This window comes from Nannospalax galili, unplaced genomic scaffold, assembly GCF_000622305.1.
Source record: "Nannospalax galili isolate Female #2095 unplaced genomic scaffold, S.galili_v1.0 scaffold305, whole genome shotgun sequence".
Lineage (NCBI taxonomy): Eukaryota > Metazoa > Chordata > Mammalia > Rodentia > Spalacidae > Nannospalax > Nannospalax galili.
The window spans coordinates 754,693-775,045 of NW_008356258.1; the positions used below are offsets into that span (position 1 = coordinate 754,693).

General features: G+C 39.9%; 1 protein-coding gene across 11 annotated transcripts in view; it reads right to left on the reverse strand.

Moving 5' to 3' along the window:
- Lrba (LPS responsive beige-like anchor protein) overlaps positions 1 to 20,353 on the reverse strand; it is a 674,454-nt gene that overhangs the window by 44,900 nt on the left and 609,201 nt on the right. For all 11 annotated transcript variants that reach the window (XM_029556710.1, XM_029556708.1, XM_029556707.1 and 8 more), the window contains one exon: positions 3,016 to 3,105. In XM_029556710.1, coding sequence (XP_029412570.1) covers positions 3,016 to 3,105 — 90 coding nt within the window. The remainder of the gene's footprint in view (positions 1 to 3,015; positions 3,106 to 20,353) is intronic.

Consider the following 20,353-nt stretch of genomic DNA (forward strand, 5'->3'; position numbering starts at 1 on the left):
AAAAAAAAGAGACAAGGAGCAATGACAACGTCCTTTAAGCAAGCTTGAAGAGATCCTAGGAAAAGGAAATAAACACCATTTCAGAGTTCCAAACCTTACTTTACAACTATAGTTTTAAAATAATATTTACTAAAGTCTATTTATAAACTGAGAAAATCAGAGTACAACATAATAATAAAGTCTCCCTAAAAGGAAGTTTCTACATTTTTCTGAGCTTAGCAGCTCAGATTGTAAATATAATTATGCTTAAATTGAGTAATTCCAATGTTTATGATTTCAAAAGAAAAGAAAAAAAATCCCTAATGTGCAGGAAGAATGTCTTGTTTACCCAGTGACTCCAGAGAGCCACTTTTAGCCAGAGTGCTAGGACAAGCCGCTTTGTACAGCAGCAGAGACCACATCCGGAAGTGTTCACTGCCGTAACCAACTGTCCTCCACTAGTTCCTTACACCCACGCTGGCTCCAGCTCCCCAGGCCACTGCAGGGAATTCTGGGGAACTCCATTGAATCCTAGGAAAGAGGAAGAACATATTCCGCCCTACTGGGCTGGCCTGTGCCAATAGATGCAGCTGTAGATGAGCTGAGAACTGGTAAAATGGGGGCAAGAGAAATAAGCTCTCTTGTAATCCCGGAAGCTTCTGCCAGCCGGGCTGAATGACAGCAGGAAGCTGCTAGCCAAATCTCATTCAGCGTTCCCGGATTAACTGTACGCTTGCTGAGAACTCTGGTTTCTTTTTTAATATACCTTTCTTTGCCATTCGTTTATGGATTAGATGAAAACATTTGTCCACGTCTGAAAAGGAGTTCAGATATTTAATTCAGAGGACAAAGATAAAGAGAGCCTCCCAGTCTTTGCAACATGTACCTTCCCAGCCTTCCCACCCCACTTATCTGCCTCAAGGAGTCAATAATTTTTTGCCAGCAGGAAGGTTGGGCAGTAGGAACTGGTGCACTGCCCCAGCTGCCATGGCTGTGCAGTGACCCAGGAGCAAGTCAATGGAGCAGTGGAGGGGCTTCTGTCCACCAGCATCCAGAGGTCTCAGTCACATCGACAAGCTATTACTAAAACTAATTCAGATACCCAAACATAAATCATTTTTCCTATGTTTATGGCATTATCTTCCATTGTTCTTGTTACACATTTATTCTTTGTGTATTCGTCTGCCTACTAGTCACCTTTCATCTTCACTTAAGTCTGATTTCACTAGTTTAAAAACACATATGGAAAAAAGGTGATACAAATAAATTTTAAAATGTTGGTAGTTGGGGCTGGAGAGATGGCTCAGCAGTTCAGAACACTTGCTGCTCTTCCAGAGGACCCGAGTTTGGTTCCTAGCCCCCATATCAGGCATTTCCCAGCTACCTGTAACTCCAGTTCCGGGGGCTCTGACACCCTCTTCTTGTCTCTGCAGGCACTGCATGCATGTGGTACACTTACAGGTGGGCAAAACACTCAAACACATAAAATAAAAATAAATACACAAAGTGGGCTGGAGAGATGGTTCAGCGGTTAAGAGCACTGACTGCTCTTGCAGAGGACCCGGGTTTGATTCCCGGTACCCACATGGCCGCTGCAAACTGTCCTTAACTCCAGTTCCAGGGGAATCCAAAGCCCTCTTCTGACCTCCATGGCAGTGCATGACACGGGTGCACTCACATACATTCAGGCAGTACACTCGTACACATAAAATAAAAGTAATAAATAAAAAATACTAAAAAAATACACAAACTGCTTATAGTTTATTATGGTCAATTCATATGACTAGAGAAGTGGAGGAAAACTCTTGGAGGAAGAAAGGTGATTAACAACAAAAGTTGCCATCTCTAAGCACAGCATAGGACTTGAAATGATTATTTTTTTATTTATTTCTATTTTATGTGTATGAGTGTTTCAATTGCATGTATACAAGTGCATCTGTGCCATGTATCTGCAGAGACCACAAGAGGTTGATGGATCTTCTGGAACTGGAGTATGGATGGTTATTAGCTGCCATGTGGGTGCTGGGAACTTAACCTGGGTCCTTTGCAAGAGCAGCCAGTGCTCTTAACTGCAGAGCCATCTCTCCAGCCCTCACAGCATGGGATTTAAATTTATTATAAGCTGTTCATTAGATTCATGAACAGATTTTACATTCTCTATTCTTAATCTAAAACAGTAATGAGCAAACTTTTATGAGGGACAATTCAAGAAAAATTAATATTTATACTCTAGTTAAAAAAATTTCATAAGGCAAATTAGTGTGTTGCTTTGTCAATTTTTTTTTTCCTTCTCCCTCCCTTTACCTTGAAATTTCAGGTACTGTCTGAGTAGCCATATTTGCTGTTCAAGTCTTGATTCTGGGCTGGCTTTTGACTTGCTTTGACCAATGCAATGTGGCCAACAGGATACTGAATTCAAAATTGGCTCAGTAAGTCTTGCCAACACTGTCTTCAGACACTGATCTACCAAGGAGTGGCCTGTTCTAGCCTATCCACAGCAGGGATGGAAGGTCAGCTTAGGCCACTCTCAGCAGTAACTTGATGAGCCAATGTGGAAAAAGTATAAGAAATGCTCATCAGAAACAAGGCCATTGTGCTGAGCTACCAGGTTGCTGGGCTGTCCTTCCTTCCTGCACTTCCATGCCTCTGACTTTCAGTAATGATATACTATGCATCATGCTTAGCTCAAAAATTCTCAAACTAAAAAACAGTGGAATGGATCTAGAAACTCACAGTATCAAACCAGAAAAATTTTTCAGTCTTTGGTGTAGAGTCCTTTATCCTACAAGGAAGACATGACAGTTGTGAATCTTGCAACACAAAGGGCTAGCTGATGAAATGCGATAGCATCGGAGGAGTTAAGTTTACTTTTCAAAGACTCCAGGGGAGAATGTGATAGCATTTGCTGCTTGTAGGCAGGCTGACTGTGTAAAAACAGCAGGCCCAGGTATGGTGGAGGCTCTCAAGCACAGTGCAAAGACTGGTGTATCAAGCATGACCTGAAAGAGGCCAGAGAGGAGCACATAGAACACTCACCGCTTGCATGGCAGAACCTCTGGGAGGATGGGGCTCTATGAGTAGCTGGGAAGGCGTCTGTCCAAAACTCCGGATTTGAGCTTCGACAGCCTGAAAAAGGCACAGACAAGTCTGAAGGTTAAGAGGTGCTAATTACAGGCAATGGAACCACAACTGCACCCAAAAATGACACTTCATACTTCTGGCTTGTTTCATGTTGGAAGTCAACCTGTTTCCACAGAGGCCTTATGCACCTGGCCGGGGCACGGAGGATGACGTCACCCTACAGTACTTGGAAGCCGTTCCTATAAAAATCCAAACTTTCTCATCTTGCTCGGTGACATGAAACAGAACATAGCAATTGCGATCCGAATGCATTTCTTGCCTTGTTTCTGTTTTCTTGCTTTTGGCTTTCCTGCAGTTTTCCTGCTTGCATCATCCCTGATGAGGAGTAACTAACCTTTTACAGGTATCTAGAAAAACTTGCTGCTTTGATTCTGGCAAGTAGAAAGGGGGTAAAAAAACCAAGTGCAATAAAGTGCCTGTGAGAACGGCTTGGTGCTGCACTGCTTTTGCCACAGGAAAACCATTATTGTTGACAGTCTCTCCGAACATCAGAGGTTAGACAACAAAGAAAAAACCATGTGCTGTGTCCCAGCATGAGACAGTCCAGCTAGGACTGAGCAGGGCAACTAAGCAGGGCAGCATGTGTGGACGCCCTTTGGGGGAAGTATGTGTCTTTTGCAAAATGCACATCCTATTATGTTCTTACTGCCCACCTGACACAGAGGCCCGTTTCCCAGCCTCTTCATTGTGGGAGAAACTTGCATGCCCCGTGCCATAGCTTTCCAATGATTCTGTTTACTGTTTATGTCTGTCTCTTGCCATGAAAAGACAATAGCCATGAAGGAGGCTCGGCATAACTTCTAACCTGGATCTGCAACCCGAGTGAATGAATAAATACTCTGGGATGTGTGACAGGAGGAAGGGACCCAGACTAGAGCACTTCAACACCACCCAAACAATCCAGTCTCAGCTCCAACACTAAAAGGATAGAGAAAATCCATAAAATTCATAAGAAAATATACATCATGTAATTTTTCAATCCCTAAGAAAGTAGGCTCAAAATTTTATATGTTTTATAAGAACAATTAATACATCATAAACATGGAGTTAGAGTACTAATTTTGAATTTTGTATTTGTTGAGGATAGCATTAACAGACCTTCACATGGACCTTGTAAGAAACAATGAAAGTACGTCTTGATTTATGCACTCAGGGATCAGGAAAGATGTATGCAGTTCTATTGGGCCTTTCCTCCCTCCCTCCCTCCCTCCTTCCTTCCATCCGTCCCTCTCTCCCTCTCCCTCCCTCTCTCCCTCTCCCCCCCTCTCTCCCTCCCTCCCTCCCTCTCCCCCCCTTCCCTTCTTTCAACTAGGTCTTATTAAGTATCCCAGGCTGGTCTTGAACCTTTTCCTTCAGCCTTCCAAGTGCTGGGATCACAGGTGTGCACCATACACATACCCATACCCAACCTTCTGTTTAGGTCTTGCTGTTTCTGCCCTCAAAACTCGACACAAGAAGGGTGAATGCACTTAGAAGGTTGAGTTACACTTTGATACACTTTTTATCTAGTAATTTAAGGTAATTTCACAACCTGCAGAGGCAGAAAAGATTAGAAAATATCTCTACTAGAATTAAGTGGAGAGGTGGAGCCAGCATGGGCCAAGTTCAAATTCTGCAACCATATCATTTACAAACAATGTGATCTAATATAAGTTTCCTGACCTAAGTTTCAATGTTCTCGCCTATAAATTATCAGTAATAATAGAGTAAATGATAACTGTATAAAAACCAGGGCAAAGTGGTTTACATAAATTATTCCTTAATATGCAGTCAATAGGCAGTCAATAGAGCAGCCAACGACTACTTACTTAGTATTTGCTTTTTCTAGGAACTTTTCCAAATCATTTATTATGTTACACCATTTAATCTTTAAGCTTTATCATACCAATGCCTATTGTACCTGTCTATAGATAAGGAAGCTAAATCAAAGAACTTGGATGTTTTGCTTTCGGTAATTAAATGGCATACTAAAAATCTGCCCCTAAGCTGCCTGACTCAAGAATTCAACTTGTCAATAGGCATAATGCCAGGCACTAGAGACAAGGCTAAGCATCAGAAAAACAGCATGAAAATGAATGGATGAGTTTATGAAGTATCTTTATTATGTCACCACCATCATTATTTCAGCAAACAAAGTGTGTCAGACACAATACAAGAACAGCACGATGAGACTAGGGTTGGTCCAGGTATGTTCAACTTTTTAAGCATTGAGACATGACATGATCACCTATGAAGGTCACTAAAAAACTGTACTGTTGAGCTTGGAAAGGTGGCTCAATGGTTAAGAGCATTTGGTGCTCTTGCAGAAGGCCAGAGTTCAGTCCTCAGCACTCATGTAGTGGCTCATAACTGTAACATCAGTCCCAGGGGATCCTATGCCCTCTTTTGGCCTCTGCAGGCACTGCACACATGTCATACAATTACATACCTTCATGCAAAACACTCATACACTAATACAAAATAAATAAATCTTAAAAAACAAAAACCCCTCAAAATCACATTACCAAAAAAATTCATAGTGCTTTAAGGAAGTCTAGGATTGTGTTGGGCTGCATTCATGCTAGCCTTAGCTGTATGTGGCCCATAGGCACAGGTTGGACATGTCTGATAGTGAATGACTCTAGGCTTTAGTAACAAGAAAAAGGGCCAACAGAAGTCAGGAATAGGAACCAGGATAAAATATCTTTGGATTAAGTGAAATCAATTTGTGATTGAACTTCACAGACAATTCTGAGAAGGAAATTAAAACACGGCTGTCGAAGCCCAAAGGTAGCCATGAGGAAGGAGGCAGCAGCCCTGCCAGTTGATGACACATAGACTTTGGACCAGTATGGAGGACAGCCTTTCTTTTGAGCAGCAGTCATCAGTGCCAGTACCTTCCTTTGCTACCTTCTGTGGCCCCTTGCCTGGTAGCCCCAGGGTTTTAGATGATACCCTGGTTTGATCCCCAACACTGCAGAAAAAAAGGTGAGGGGTTGCAGAGCACAGGCTTCTTCAGCCTGTGGCCAATGGTGTCTGAAGATTCTTAGTGCTCAATCAGGCTCTACACTTACCTGCTGTCTGACTTTGGGCAAACAGATTAATCTCTGTTTCCCTTCTTTAAAATAGAGACAACCATAATTCCAAGCTTACAGAAAACTTTAGAAAATTAAACAGATGATACATAGGAGGTGTTCAGCACAATACCTAGCACATAGAAAGCTACAAAATACTAAATCAAATGCTGAGTTATTCAGTTTAGGATTCAGTGTGATACTCATTCAACATAGTTAACACAGGGAAGGATGAAATGCTTCAGTTCTTTATAGAAGACAATAATAGTGACCATCATTCTAGAAAGCTGAAATCTGGCTTAGGATTTTGAATTATATTTCTAGGCCAAGAGTCCACAAACAGAAATCTCTTTAGAGGTTCAGAGGGCACTTTAATCCTCCAGAAGGTACGGTAACAGAAAGAAAGGGATGAATGGGTGAATCACGCCCTAAGCAAAAATCAATAGGTCTTAAGGACTGATAACTTTGAGCAATGAAGTAAGAAGTCAAAACTATTTCTCTTCTTGTTTTTTAACTTCTAGTTTAAAAGAACAGCAAGGCAATGAACAGAAGTAGGGATTTCTGTTGCAGAGAATCAGTTTGACAGGAGAAAGATAGTAAATTTTGTCAGAATCACGGAATCTGCAGTCCAATATGCAAAAGAAAGCCCCAGTCTGGTTCTGAGACTGGCGGTAGTGGTTTGGGTGCCATTCATCCACAAGAGAAACTGAAGTCAGTGCTTTTGTTCCTCCTTCCTTCCTTCCTTCCTTCCTTCCTTCCTTCCTTCCTTCCTTCCTCCCTCCCTCCTTCCTCCTTCCTTCTTTCCTCCCTCCCCCCCTCCCTCCCTCCCTCCCTTCCTTCCTTCCCTCCCTCCCTCCCCCCCTCCCCTCCCTTCTTCCCTCTCTGTATGTGTGAGTTTAGGGAGCAGAAATTACTTTCTTTTTGAAATGAAATCTCATATGGAAGTTCAATATAGGTATAGGTGGGTGAGGCTGGGCTCTGGATCACAGATCAAAACCACTCATTGGCTAAGCTCTAGGAAGAGCACATGAGAAACATACACAAAAGAATCCAGAACTAAGCTATGAGGCATGTTTATTTTCACGTGGATATGACAAAGGAAGAAGGCAGAGAAGGGGCAGGGAGAGGGTGGCTAGGAGGGAAAGCAGTGGAGAGAGACATGGATGAGCATCCCAGAGAGCAGGGCTGTGATGGGTAACAGTGATTGTCAACCTTACAGGATCTAGAATCACCTAGGAGGCAAGCCTCTGAGCACACCCGGAAGGGACTGGCTGATTAGGCTAGCCTCTGAGCACACCTGTGAAGGATGATCCTGATTAGATTAACTGAAGTAGGAAGACCTAAAAGTAGGCGGCCTCATTTTCTGGGCTTAGGGCCTAGACTGCACAAGGAGGAGAAAGAAAAGTGAGGAGAAGCGCATTTGTTGCTGATTCTTGACTGTAGATACAATGCCTCCTGCTCCCCCTACCAAACCTTCTCCACCAGATGGACTGTACCCTTGAGCTGTGAGCCAAAGTAAGCCCTTTCTCCCAAGATATTTTATCACAGCAACAGGAAAAGCAACTAGGACAATGGCCAACATGCTAATGACCACAGGAATATACTTTCATGCAACTGCTCTCAGTATAACATACAGTGCTTTACACTTGATACTGTTTTGTGTAGCTCAGTGTTAGAACATATATTCAGTGAGACTCTGGGTTCATCCCTGGAACCCTCCATGCCCTGACATACCCCTATACACACACACAGACAGAGAGAAAAGAAAAAACAAAGGCAATACGAAAAAAGATAGGATTAATGAGATAACTTTCGGGGCTGGAGAGATGGCTCAGCAGTTAAGAACACTGATTGCTCTTGCAGAGGACCTGGGTTCGATTCCCAGCACCCACATGGTGGCTACGAATCATCCTTAACTCTAGTTCCAGGGGAATCCGAAGACCTCTTCTGACCACCGCGGCATTGCACGACATGGGTGTACTCACATACGTGCAGGCAGTACACTCATACACATAAAATAAAAATAATAAGTAAAAATATATTTAAAAAATGAGATAACTTTCAAAAATTCCAATGTCCTCTTTTAAATGCTTTTAAAGGTTCTTTTTATTTGTTTTTTGAGACAGTCTTGAAAGGTAGCCCAGGTTGGTCTCAAACTCACAATTTTCCTGTCTCAAGCCTCCCAAATGTGGGATTATAGGTGTGCACCATAATTCTTGCTTTTAAAAATCCAATTTTAATAGTACTGGTACACTACTGACCACTTTGAGGAAAAGTCTGTGTGAGTTAATCTTCATTGTCAATAACTTAGAACACAATAGAGATGTACCTCTCTACCTCCATGTGTCTGTCAGGGCATTTCCAGAGAGGCTCAGCTGAGCAGTGGAACCATCCCAGGGTTCCAGGCTTTGGAGTGAATGAAGAGCAGAGAAGCAGAAGAACTGAGCACTAGCACTCGTCTCTCTCTGCTTCCTGACTACAGATACAATGCGACCAGTTGCCTTATATTCTTGCCTCTGAGACTAGAGCTGTTCCTGCTGTTAGCATCCTCCATCATGACAGACTATATGCTCAAATTTCTAACCCAAATGAACCTTTCTTTCAAGGTGCTTTTGTTAGCCATTTTGTCACAACAAGAGAGGTAAGTAATACAGGCTGTTTTAAGTTGTGTAATATAGTGTGATTATCCTAGCTCAATAACAGAATAACAAGTTAAATAATAATCAGTTTTCTTTCTAAGTCCTAAACACACCTAAAAAGCTGTAGCATTCTTAGACCCCAATGCTTTACTTCTTGACTAGCCTTGAGCTATTGGCAATAAAAACACACTGGGAAGTTGTTTTGGAAGTGTGAAAAACAAAGGGAAAGAGTGTAAAACAGCCTTCCACCTTCAGACTTCACAGCCACATTCTGTACTAACGGACAAGTCTAGACCCTCCCTGTCATTTTAAAACTCACCTGCCATTCTCACTCATCCGGCCCTCTGCAGCAGTGACCTGTGTTGGTCACGACGGTCTCTTTACTCTTTCTGTGGGGGCCTCAGTTGTGTTACATTGGGTCTGTTCTCTGCTTTATTCATGATCTTTTGCTAACTTCTTTTTTTTTTTATCTATAAATTAACTCATGACTGCAAGTACTATTTTAGCACTCTGATGTTCTCAACTGAAATCTCCTCTCCTCGTAATTTTATCTTTCTACTGAGCTTTTTTTTTTTTAATTAGAAAAATGGGCTGGGTATGATGGTACACGCCATCATCTGGCATGATGGCGGATCTCTGTGAGTTCGAGGTCAGCCTGGTCTACATAGTGAGTTCCAGGCCAGCTGGGGCTACAGGGAGACCCTGTCCCAAAAAAACCAAAAAAAAAAAAAAAAAAGAAAAAAAAAGAAAAAGAAAAAAGTATTTATTTCTATGTATGAGTGTATTGCCTGCATGTAAGTGCACTCCTGTTGTGCAATGCCTGCTGAGATCAGAAGAGGGCATTAGATCCCCTGGAACTGGAGTTAGGACAGTTGTTAGCTGCCATGTAGATGCTGGGAATTGAACCTGGGTCCTCTGCAAGAGGAGCAATACTCTTAACTGCAGTCACCTCTCCAGCCCCTCTATTGAATTTTCAATCTTACTCCTGTTTGAAAGACTTTCAAACCCAAACCTAATGAGCCGTGCACCTCTAGAAAATGCCCACCCATGCCTTTGCCCGCTGCATTCCATGTGCTCATCTAATCCCCTAAAATAAAGATGCTAAAATCTGGAAAAGTTAATTTTGCTCTCGCATTCCTCAGTCAGTAGTGTGGTCCCTTTGATTTTATGTTCAGAATCTCACTAACATTTTTAAATGTTACCTCTTTTCTTTGACATAGAATCAGTCACTGGGCTCAGTCACTTCCTGGTGGTTTCTCACAGTCCTTTCTGAATCCTGGTCTTCTCATCTCAAGCACTAAGTGTTGTAAAGGTCTCTTTACTTAGTGCCTTCTACTCAGCTTTTTTCTTCAGCATGCCCCGAAGAAATGAGTTTTCCTGAACTGTCCTTTGTGCAACACTCCTGTGCATCAGTGGTTTCTGGTAGCAGGTGAAGACCACGTGCCAGGCAAGGAAGGCTTTCTCACCAAACTTCCTCATTCAAGCATTCTTCTTTCATCAGGCTGGTTGTCTTCCATATATATAAAAGCCATTTCTGTCTTAAATTTTTTCTCATGCCTTAGTCCCTCCTAAAATGGTCGTGCTTCCCTCTCCTTAGAAGTCCTGCTTCAGTTTCACCTCACTGCTGCACCTCCTAGATCATAGGCCTGTTGGTACTGCTGACTGCAGACAATACCACCTGTTGATACTGATGAATACAGATCATACTGCCAGTTGATACTGCTGACTACAGATGATACCACCTGTTGATACTACTGACTACAGAGCGTACTCCCTGTTCATACTGTGGACTACAGATCACACTGCCTGTTCACACTACTGATTACAGCATGTGCTTGATCTAGGCTTCTTGGTAACATTAACTTGGACAGGGTGTATCTTCTGCCTCTTCAAGTATAATGAAAAGGTCAGGGTACTTCAGTGGTCCATAACAGGGAGAACAGAACTCCCACACAGGAATCATGTAACAACAAGATTTACTGAGTGTGAAATACACAGCAAGTAAGCCCAGCCTGATTTACCTAGGGTTCTGTGGACAAAACCAGGCTTGAAAAATGAATAGTTCTTGATGAAGGCAACATGAGTGTGCAGGGAAAGATGAGGAGTGTTGCTGTTGCATGAAGACTGGTGTCTGCTACTAGAGACCAAATGAATCTCTCTGAGGAGAGCTGAAAGATGCCACTGAAGTAGCCCCAACTCTCTCGAGGGCCTTGACAACACTCCAGTGTCTCACTATAGCAGTGACTGTTAAGGACCAGTGAGAATTCAAATGTATGATTTGAAAAGGCCCTCAAGTAAATCTGTTTACAGCCTTCTTTCGCTTTTCCAGGTCATCTTTTGAACAAAGGAACAGACATTTTATAGAGGCTGAAACTGAGGTTTGCAATCACATAAAATGTACATGTATTTTAGCCCTTCATACAGTTCAAGATGGTGAGCTAGTAACAGGGTAGCTTAACAATACCAAGTGCCTAACTTACTTGAACAAACCCATCTTCATCTACAGAGCTCAATCATCCTTCTCAAAATTTGTTATGTAAAATTCTTATTATGGAATAGGGTAATTAGTACCTACCTGTGATAATTAATATCTTTAGCCTGAGGTTATCTCAAAAAGTGTCAGTCTAAACAATTAGCCAGATAGATGCATTGAAAAATAAGACCGTATTCCTGTGAGCAATTTAACTTTTGACCTTTGACGGAAGACTTACTGAAAATAAAAATGCACTATAATGTCCAAAAGCTAAGCACTTGCTGGCAGCCCACAAGTTTTTCTGGGGGTTAAACTTGTAAAATGTTCAGTTCTAAAGTGGCAACTTTGATTACATGACTTCTCTAATTGAAATCCTTCCATCCACATTCCTGATCATTAAGTGGCACCACAGCCCAGGACGGACATGCAGACCATGGAAGCAGATAAGATTTGGTTCAAATCTCAGCACTCACATATTAGTTGAGTGATATGGGACAAGCTCTCAATCTTCTGTGCCTTAGTTTCTTCAGCTAAAAACTGTGATAATAATCCTGGGTATTTTACTGTGGTTTTATAAGAATTGAATAATATATAAATATGAGCAATGGGCATAATAAGCTATCACAAGCATGTGATGCTATCATTGCAGTCAATATATAAAAGGTTTAACATAGTGTCTGCCTGGAGTTAAATGAATGCTCAAGAAATGTTACCAACTACTTACGGTTAAGAGAAATAGTAATGGTGATTCGGGTCCTGCCAGTGCCCCTTCACATGCTCTAATGTGCTGTGTCATACTGCTTTTAAATCCTTGCACACTTTCTGTTCTTTTTTGCCATTTCCTTTCTCTGTGGATAGCCCCTCTTTTCATTCTGCAGGGCTGACTCAGGCCTCTAGCTTTTGAGAGACCTGTCCTGACCTCATCTGGACAACCCTGGTCCTTCCCTTGCTGGTCTCGGGGCAATGCACACCAACTTCCTCATCTACTACCTATTTATCTAATGTTCTAATTACGGATTCATTCCTTCTTTACTTTTCTGTCTTACTGTGTAGACCATTAGTCTTCTTAAGAACACAGACTGCTAAGCATTTCTATGCTTCTGGGGCCTGTGTACAGTAGGTGTTAACAGATATTTACTGAATGAATGGCCAGAGACATCATCTGAATTCAGCTAAAAGATACATTATGACCACCTGTACAGAGCAGTCTGGGATTGAGAAAAACACTCAATTAAACACTTCTACTAAAAGTATGCTTTATTATTTAACTTTCTTATTAATCAGTTCCCAATTACTTTGGCACAAAGCCCATTAATACTTTCTATAATAAAACCTGAATCCATCAACTAGCATTCCAGATGTTCAAATATATAGTAATAAAAGACCTTGCAAATATTTCAGGATATTCTAGTAAAGTCACATATTTATATTTTTATAAAGAGCATCTCAAATATTACCTAGAGCATTTATTAATGGATCTCTAAATGAAAACATTATGAAGCGGTGCTCAACAAGTTGTGCATTCATATTGGTTTTCCTGCCAACTATTGTGTACTTGAACGATTTCATAGCTATATAAAGCTACTATATGCACATCTACACACAGACAAAGACGGGGTTGGCAAGTTTTAGCCAAGTGATAACACAGTATTTGGCTTTTGCTTAAGACTATTTTAGTCCCTCTGAACCAGGCTTTTAAATCTCACCAAGGAAACAAGTTAACACAGAACAACACTCAGTAACCAACAATAAATGTAAAATTTCACTTTAAAATGGGGGTTAGGATAGATATAATTTGAATATATGACTGCAGTTAATAGATACACTGCTTTTTAAAGCACACAACCCTGAAACTGCATTTGATTCCTTATATATTTGCATCTAAAAGGACTATAAAATTGGGAAAGGGCAAGAGAAACTGAATAATTCACAAAGAAAACAGTGTTAAAAGTTTATTAAATATTTAAAAAGGCTAAAGTTTTCTGACTTTGCTAAAATTAGAAAACTGTCTTAGGAGTCTGGTCTACCTTACTATCAAGAAATATTTCATGAGACTCTGTAGTTTAGATTTATTTTGTCTTCTCAGTACTACAGTCATAGTAGGAACATCAAGTGACTTCTGCCATGGGTATAGCATCCCACTACTCGAGACAAGTTTCTCTCTTACCTTCCCCACATTTGAACTCAAACTGGACAAGACCTTGTGGAGAATGGCAGGGCTGCACTGCACTTCTGACCAACTAGTTGAGGAGCCTTCTCTGTGTCTTCTGGAGCCACAGCTAAAATTCTAGCTTTGATGTCACAGAAACAAGAATCAAGTGACAACGGAGTCATTCTATGCTTAAGTTTATATTTCATTCTTAAAGGACAAAAATCTCAATGACATTTACTGAAAGGCCAAAAGAGGGTCTGTAACAAGGACCTGACAAAAAACAAGATGAAAATTCCAAAAGAGGAAATTATCTCCATAATACACATGTTTGGATAACATTTCTAGCTGTTTTTTGTTTGTTTGTTTGTTTGTTTTTTGGTCTTTTTGAGACAGGGTCTCTCTGTCTCTCTGAAGCCCCAGCTGGCCTGGAACTCACTATGTAGACCAGGCTGGCCTTGAACTCACACTGAGATCTGCCTGCCTATCTCCCAAGTGCTGGGACTATACTCCTGAATTAGCCGTTTTTGGTTTTTTTTTAAAAAAAGAAAACAAAACAGGCAGAGTGTCAGTTAAAAGCATTTACAAACCAGGTCTCCTCTCAACCTAAGGAAGAAGCACAGCTACTTTTTAATAGTCAAAGCAATAAATTCATGAACTTAAAAAATGAAGTTCTGGGATGTGGCTCAGTGGCAGAGTGCTTGCCTAGCAGACGTGAGGCCCTGGGTTTGAGCTCCAGAACCGAAAAACAAAGCAACATAATTTTTAAAATGGCAGTTAAAACCTAACTCAATGTTTCTAAGTGACTCAGAAATAATAATAATATTAATAAAAGAATTTAAACCACAGAATTGTAAACAATGACAACAAAATCAGCCTTTCAAGATATGGAATATTTAAAACTTAATTTATGTTCAAAATATAGCTCAAAAATATTTGGTCAGTAAATTATGCAAAAGAATTCACACAGAAAAGAAAGATGGTAAAGAAGTAAATATATCGAACAAAGTGATTCTACATTGTTTGGGACTTGAAAAACTTTGTTTTTTGGGGGGCGGGGGGTTAGACAGAGAAAAATATCTAAATACTTGGAAGAGTCGAATTTTTATGTTTTCAAATAGATAAAGTCATGGATTCCACGCCTATGAATTTTCATAAGGATCAAATGTAGGTAAAAGTATTTAAGTATAAAAAAATTTACTCTAGAACTCTAAAACTGTAAGAAGTTACATTAAAAAAAACCCACCTAAATAAACGATGATAATGTGAAACAAATACACATACATACACAGGCAGAGTGCACACAAACTTACAGGTGTTACTTGTGAGCACACATGTGCACATGCCAAGCATTTTAATGTATAATCTCACACAGTATGCATCAAACGAATTGCAGCTGATCCTTCTGGGCAGGAAGACTGAAAAGACTGGCAAGAACAAAGTTTGTATTTTCTTCACTGTTATATTTGATATCTTTGCAAAGATAGATTATTTTTGAAATATACAACAGGAAATCTGAAAATGTCTAAGACATCTAAAGAAAGGCCTGTCAGTGTTTTGAGATAATTTTAAGAAGTTGAACTTATCTTTTAATACAACAGCCAGAAATATATTTTAACAATCCAAGAACTTCAGTTGATAAATTGGTCAAAAACTCCTGAATCCAAAGACCCTGCCTAACAATTCTGTTTTATGAAGCTGCCTTCCTGTCTTATTTCTATTTGATTCCAAGGAAGCTTTAGTTTTCTTAACATTGTAGTATCATTCAGGATTAATTAAATATTAATAATCATAAGGCATGTCACCTTTTAACATAAAGAATATCTTTTTCTCCAAACAACACTAAAAAAAATCTAGCAGGTAGCTGGAGGACATACATGTCATAATGGTACCAAGTCAAAAAGCAGCATGCTTTACAAATGAAATGCACTAAAAATAAGAGCACAATGACAAAAGGTTGGGGAGAGGAAAGGAGTATTTACTGCATCTCTACTCAGATAAAACCATGGCAGTACACAGGCAGAACCCGAAGTAAAATGCATAGACTTCTCCTTCAGTGTCTCAGAACTGAGCCCATACATTCCAGGCACATCAACTCACTAGTCTCCAGTTCTTGTAGCTGTCCATCTACTACAGCATAATCCCAGCTGCCAATCTGAAAGAAACCAGCTAGTCAGGGTAGACACGACCAAGAGAAACAAACGTCACTCAGTAACGCTTAGCGGCACTGTGCTCATGGATAATTTCAAACAGTATCTCTGTCTAGAACATTGATGTGCTCATTCAAAACACCTCCATCTCTGGCTACTGGAAACTAGTAGATAAAGGAGCCTGCCTAGGAAAATAAGTGCTATGTCTTTAAAGAAGTGGCCAGTGCCAAAAGGCAAACACAGTAAGCAATCAGTAAGAAGCTGTTAAAGAAAAACAATGTGGCAAAGCAGGAAAGTTAATGTACTGCGTTCACAAGGTGAAGTTGTTTTTCAGAACTCAACAGTATGCTTAAACTACAGTAAAAGAAGATGCAGGGGCAGGTTAGTTGTTCATCTGTTAAGAAACAAACACCCAGTTAATTTTTCTAAAAATATTTGTGAACAACCATAGTGTTGAAATACCCAAGACTTATTGAGGAATTTGATGGCATGCTCTCTACTGTCAAAGGAACTTAAAAACCTGAAAGACAACACAGGCACAGACACACAGACACACACTGGGGGGGGGGGGGCAAAGAGATGTGGTGGGACAACAAATTTACACACAATGTAGTTATCTTTGAGTCAAGTGTTTCCCAAATACTAACAGAATTTCAGTGGTTTCTTTACATCCTAAGTAAATTTTCTCATCTTTACTAGAAATAAAACTATTGTGAAAAATTTAGATATGTCACACTGTCAAACAATTTTATGTAGTTTTTTTCAAATTTGTATTATCTTTTCCTGTTAAACTTTCTAAAAGCTTCCATTTAGTGAAAAACTTAGAGAATAAAATGAATAGCAGTGTGAAGTGTTAAAAAGGGCCATAAAGGAAATGGGTTCCCTCAAGAGCATGAAGCAGACACAGAAGAGAAGAGTGTGGGTATCTCAAAAAATTGACAAGGACTAAAAAAAACCTCATGAAAACACTCATACTCTGCTTTACATCCTCGGCTGTATAAGTCAGCTACTTATTTACCTACTTAACTAATGAGCCCGAGTAAAATACAAAGACCAAGCTCTACCTACAACCTCAATGCTCATGTAGTCAACTAAGGGAAACTTTGCCTGATTATTGTGGTTTTGATGTACAAGAAAGTCAGGCAAAATTTAACAGTATTTTTTAATGTAGGTTTTCAATGAAAACTTGACTAATCCTGGCCGTTTATTTGGCTTTTCGTTGTACAGTTCCTGCCCTGCACTGTGTCAAATACGCCATCTGTGCAACACACTTCTGGTCAGTGATGCTTCGGGACTGTTTCTGTAACACGCTGAACTGTGTAGCTGCATGAAATTGTAACAGGGCATTCAATACTTCTAATTTACTGTATTGCTGCCACCACTGTTAATCCTGTTGTCCTGGCTTTAAATCTCACTGCAGTCACAACAAAGATTCCTTCCCCACCTGCTTAAGACAGGCTTACAGACCACTCCCCCAACTATTTAACAAATGTTAACAATGCTATAAATACCAATTGTGTTTATGTTTTCTGAAAGATTCACTGCCAGTGTTCTGCAGCAGCACTGGGCTAAACTGAGAGCTGACTCCCACTACAAGAGTGATGGAATTCTAAGCCAAAAATGCTTTTCCTTGGATAAGATGTCTGATTTGCTACTGCTGTCATGAAACTGGGGTCATGTAAACTTAAACACGGCTGCTGCTTCTTTTGGAAAACAGACCTTCTCAGAGTGATTATGAGTTGCTAAAACAGCCTTTGGAAGGATAAATTTGGAAGAGGCCAAACCAACCACTGACATTAAACATGACTTCAGGGAGTGTTCAGGCTTGACTTTCATGCTATGAAACCGATTGTAGATAATTTTTAAAATTGAGCAATATCTTGGCTCTTTCTCCCTTCTTCTGTATCCATCACAGTAGATGAAGCTGAGATTTGTTTTCAAAAAGGAAATCAATTTTAATTTCTGAACACACATAAAGTGACACTGTCTTTGCTTGAAAAGCAAAGGAGAAAATAACACTTCTACAGGAAATGTAGTGAATGCACATAGCAAAGTGCAAGATGAGAAAGCACAGATGACTCTGTTCACACTGACTTGGTTCCCAGTGACAGTCACAGCCTGGACCTCCACACATTCCTCCTGCCTCCACATAGGCCCAGACTCTGCCCATGGATCTGCCTCATTCTCACTTATCAAAGCTGACTGCCCAATCCTGGTCACTGACAGCTGACTGATTAGAAAGGATTGTTAGAGAAGGAAAACCCAGGAAGGATTTGTAATCAAATAAATCATCTCTAATAGCAGAACTTCGAACACCAGGAATGGGCAGTGGATTCTGGGCAGCCTGAGAGGCTGGCACTGTTAAGAAAGCTCAAATTTGGGGACAGCAGCTTTCTAGTCTCATACTTTGCACTGATGGATTACTTGAAAATGTTAGTATTTGAAATGCATTGCTTTGATACATTTTTAAATCTCTCCGTGTAAATGAATACATACCCACACCCACATACACCCATACCCCCCAATGAGAGTGATGAACCTAGAATTTAGAATTCAAAAATCTTAGGCCAAAAGCTTTCTTGCACAACCATGACAAAAGCTACAATGACCAGTAATACATCTAAAGACAATTTCCCTAAAGTAGGGTAGTAGTATTCTCTTCCCTGTCAAATACCATGGAAAAATGAAGGCATAAATTGCCCACGAAAATGAAAAAAAAATCCTGTTCAGTGGGTTAAATTATGAAACAAAACAAAAACTGAGAATAAAAGTGAGCTGACCTGAGTCAAATGAAAGAAATGAACATTGCTTTTTCCTCTGACAGTTACAAGAGGAGGCTATGCAGAGCTGTGTACCAGGCAACATAGAACGTTGAGACAGCAGCAACTACAGTCACAGTTCATACTCATATTCCCATCTCTCACCCTCGCCCCAGTGTAGATTATAAGCATGCTTTTTCTCCTCAAAAATGGAAAAAGAAAGACTTGTGCCCTTCTCCTAATTTAAAAGAAAAAGAATTTTCAGAGCACAGAAAAGGCAAATAAAAGGGTTCCGTGATTTCACTAACAAAGATACTAACCAGAAACATTCTAAGGTCTGTAAACCTCAGACTTTTCCTCATGCAGTTGTGTTTTGTTTCATAACCTGATCTGTTTTCACTGTAATGTGACAAAATATATCTCCACAGCAAAACATATCAATTTAAAGAGTAATCTTTCTGATGACACTGTGTTCCGCTGTGTGGATTTACTGATAATTAACAAGTGTTCCATTGCTACACGTTTACATTCTACTTTGTTTTGGTTCTATTATTATGAGCAACTACAGAATTCAATACTTTTGTAGGCCTGATAAAGTATTCCTTTTAAGTAAATAATGCATAGACATTTAAAAATAACCGATACAGATTACCATAAAGATTCAACCTATTTTTTCCTTACCAAATGTACAAAATGAATGTGCTTTCTCATACTCTCGCACCATTAGAAATTTCATTATTTTTAATCTTCAATAATTCAATAGGCAAAACACTACTGTGTTTAAATTCAGTCTTTGAATACTAGTGAGGATGAGCTATTTTTTACACATGGTTTCTCTTTTGTCATTTGTGAATTATCTGTTCTTAAAATTTATGTACAGAAATTTCACTTCTCATGTAGGAAATATATCAATTTCCTCAATGATTTTTGGCCTTGGATTAGACTTGCAAAGGCCTTCCTCATTCTAAGATTATGAAACTACTCACCTATGTTATCTAAGTTCTATTTTCACATTTTATATTTATATAATATTTATTTCAAGTAAGCATATGCAATGCAGGTGGAAATACTTTTACTAAGATGTGAAGTGTAGAACTATATTAATTTCTGCTCTAAATAACTAGCCAGCTGCCCTGCCATGACATGCAGACTTACATCACCCTTGGTGATTTAAAACATCACCTGTATCATAGCTTCTACACATAGTGTGTCCACTTCTGGAAGCTATACTCTGCTCCACTGAACGTCAGTTTCTGTATTAGACACACCGTTTGACTACTCTTGTTTATGTTTTTCTGTCAGGTGAACTGACTAATTTTGTTCTATCAAATCTTGTTCCTGGATCTCTCAGGTGTTGTATGAGAGAAACAGCAAATTGAAGAGGGGTGGGGGGGGCGCAAAGGCAGCTGTCGGACAGAGCGACAAAAAAGGAGAACCAACAGCATGAGAGGTAAAAGGGAAGACTGCAAAAAGAGAGTGTGGCTTGAGAGAGAACGGCAGGATGTACTCCTTCAGTTTAAGGCTAAATATAGCAAAGAATGGAATATTCAGAGTGTTTATTTTGTGGTGCTGGGGATAAAAGCCAGGGCCTCAAAGATGCTAGGCAAGAACTGTACCACTGAGTTACATCCTTAGCCCTGAACAAAGTATTTCTTTTTTTAAATCCTTCCATCATGTGAGTTCCAAAGAGTGAACTCAAGGTCATTAGGCTTGGCAGCAAACACCCTTACCTGCTGAACCATCCTGCTAGCCCTATAGAGTTTTTTAAAGGTTATCTCTCATCTGCTAAACCCCATCAACAAACTATTTTATAAGGTACTAAGGTACTTGACACTGGGATCTAGCAAATATCATGTACATAAGAATTAATAGGTAAATTCTGGAAATGGGTGTAGAATAAAAGCTTAATAGAAAAACCATGTCTACAAAGACAATTACAAATACTGTAAAGAAATTAAGGAAAATATGAATATTAAATCTTTCAAAAAGAAATAATAATTATTTTATTTA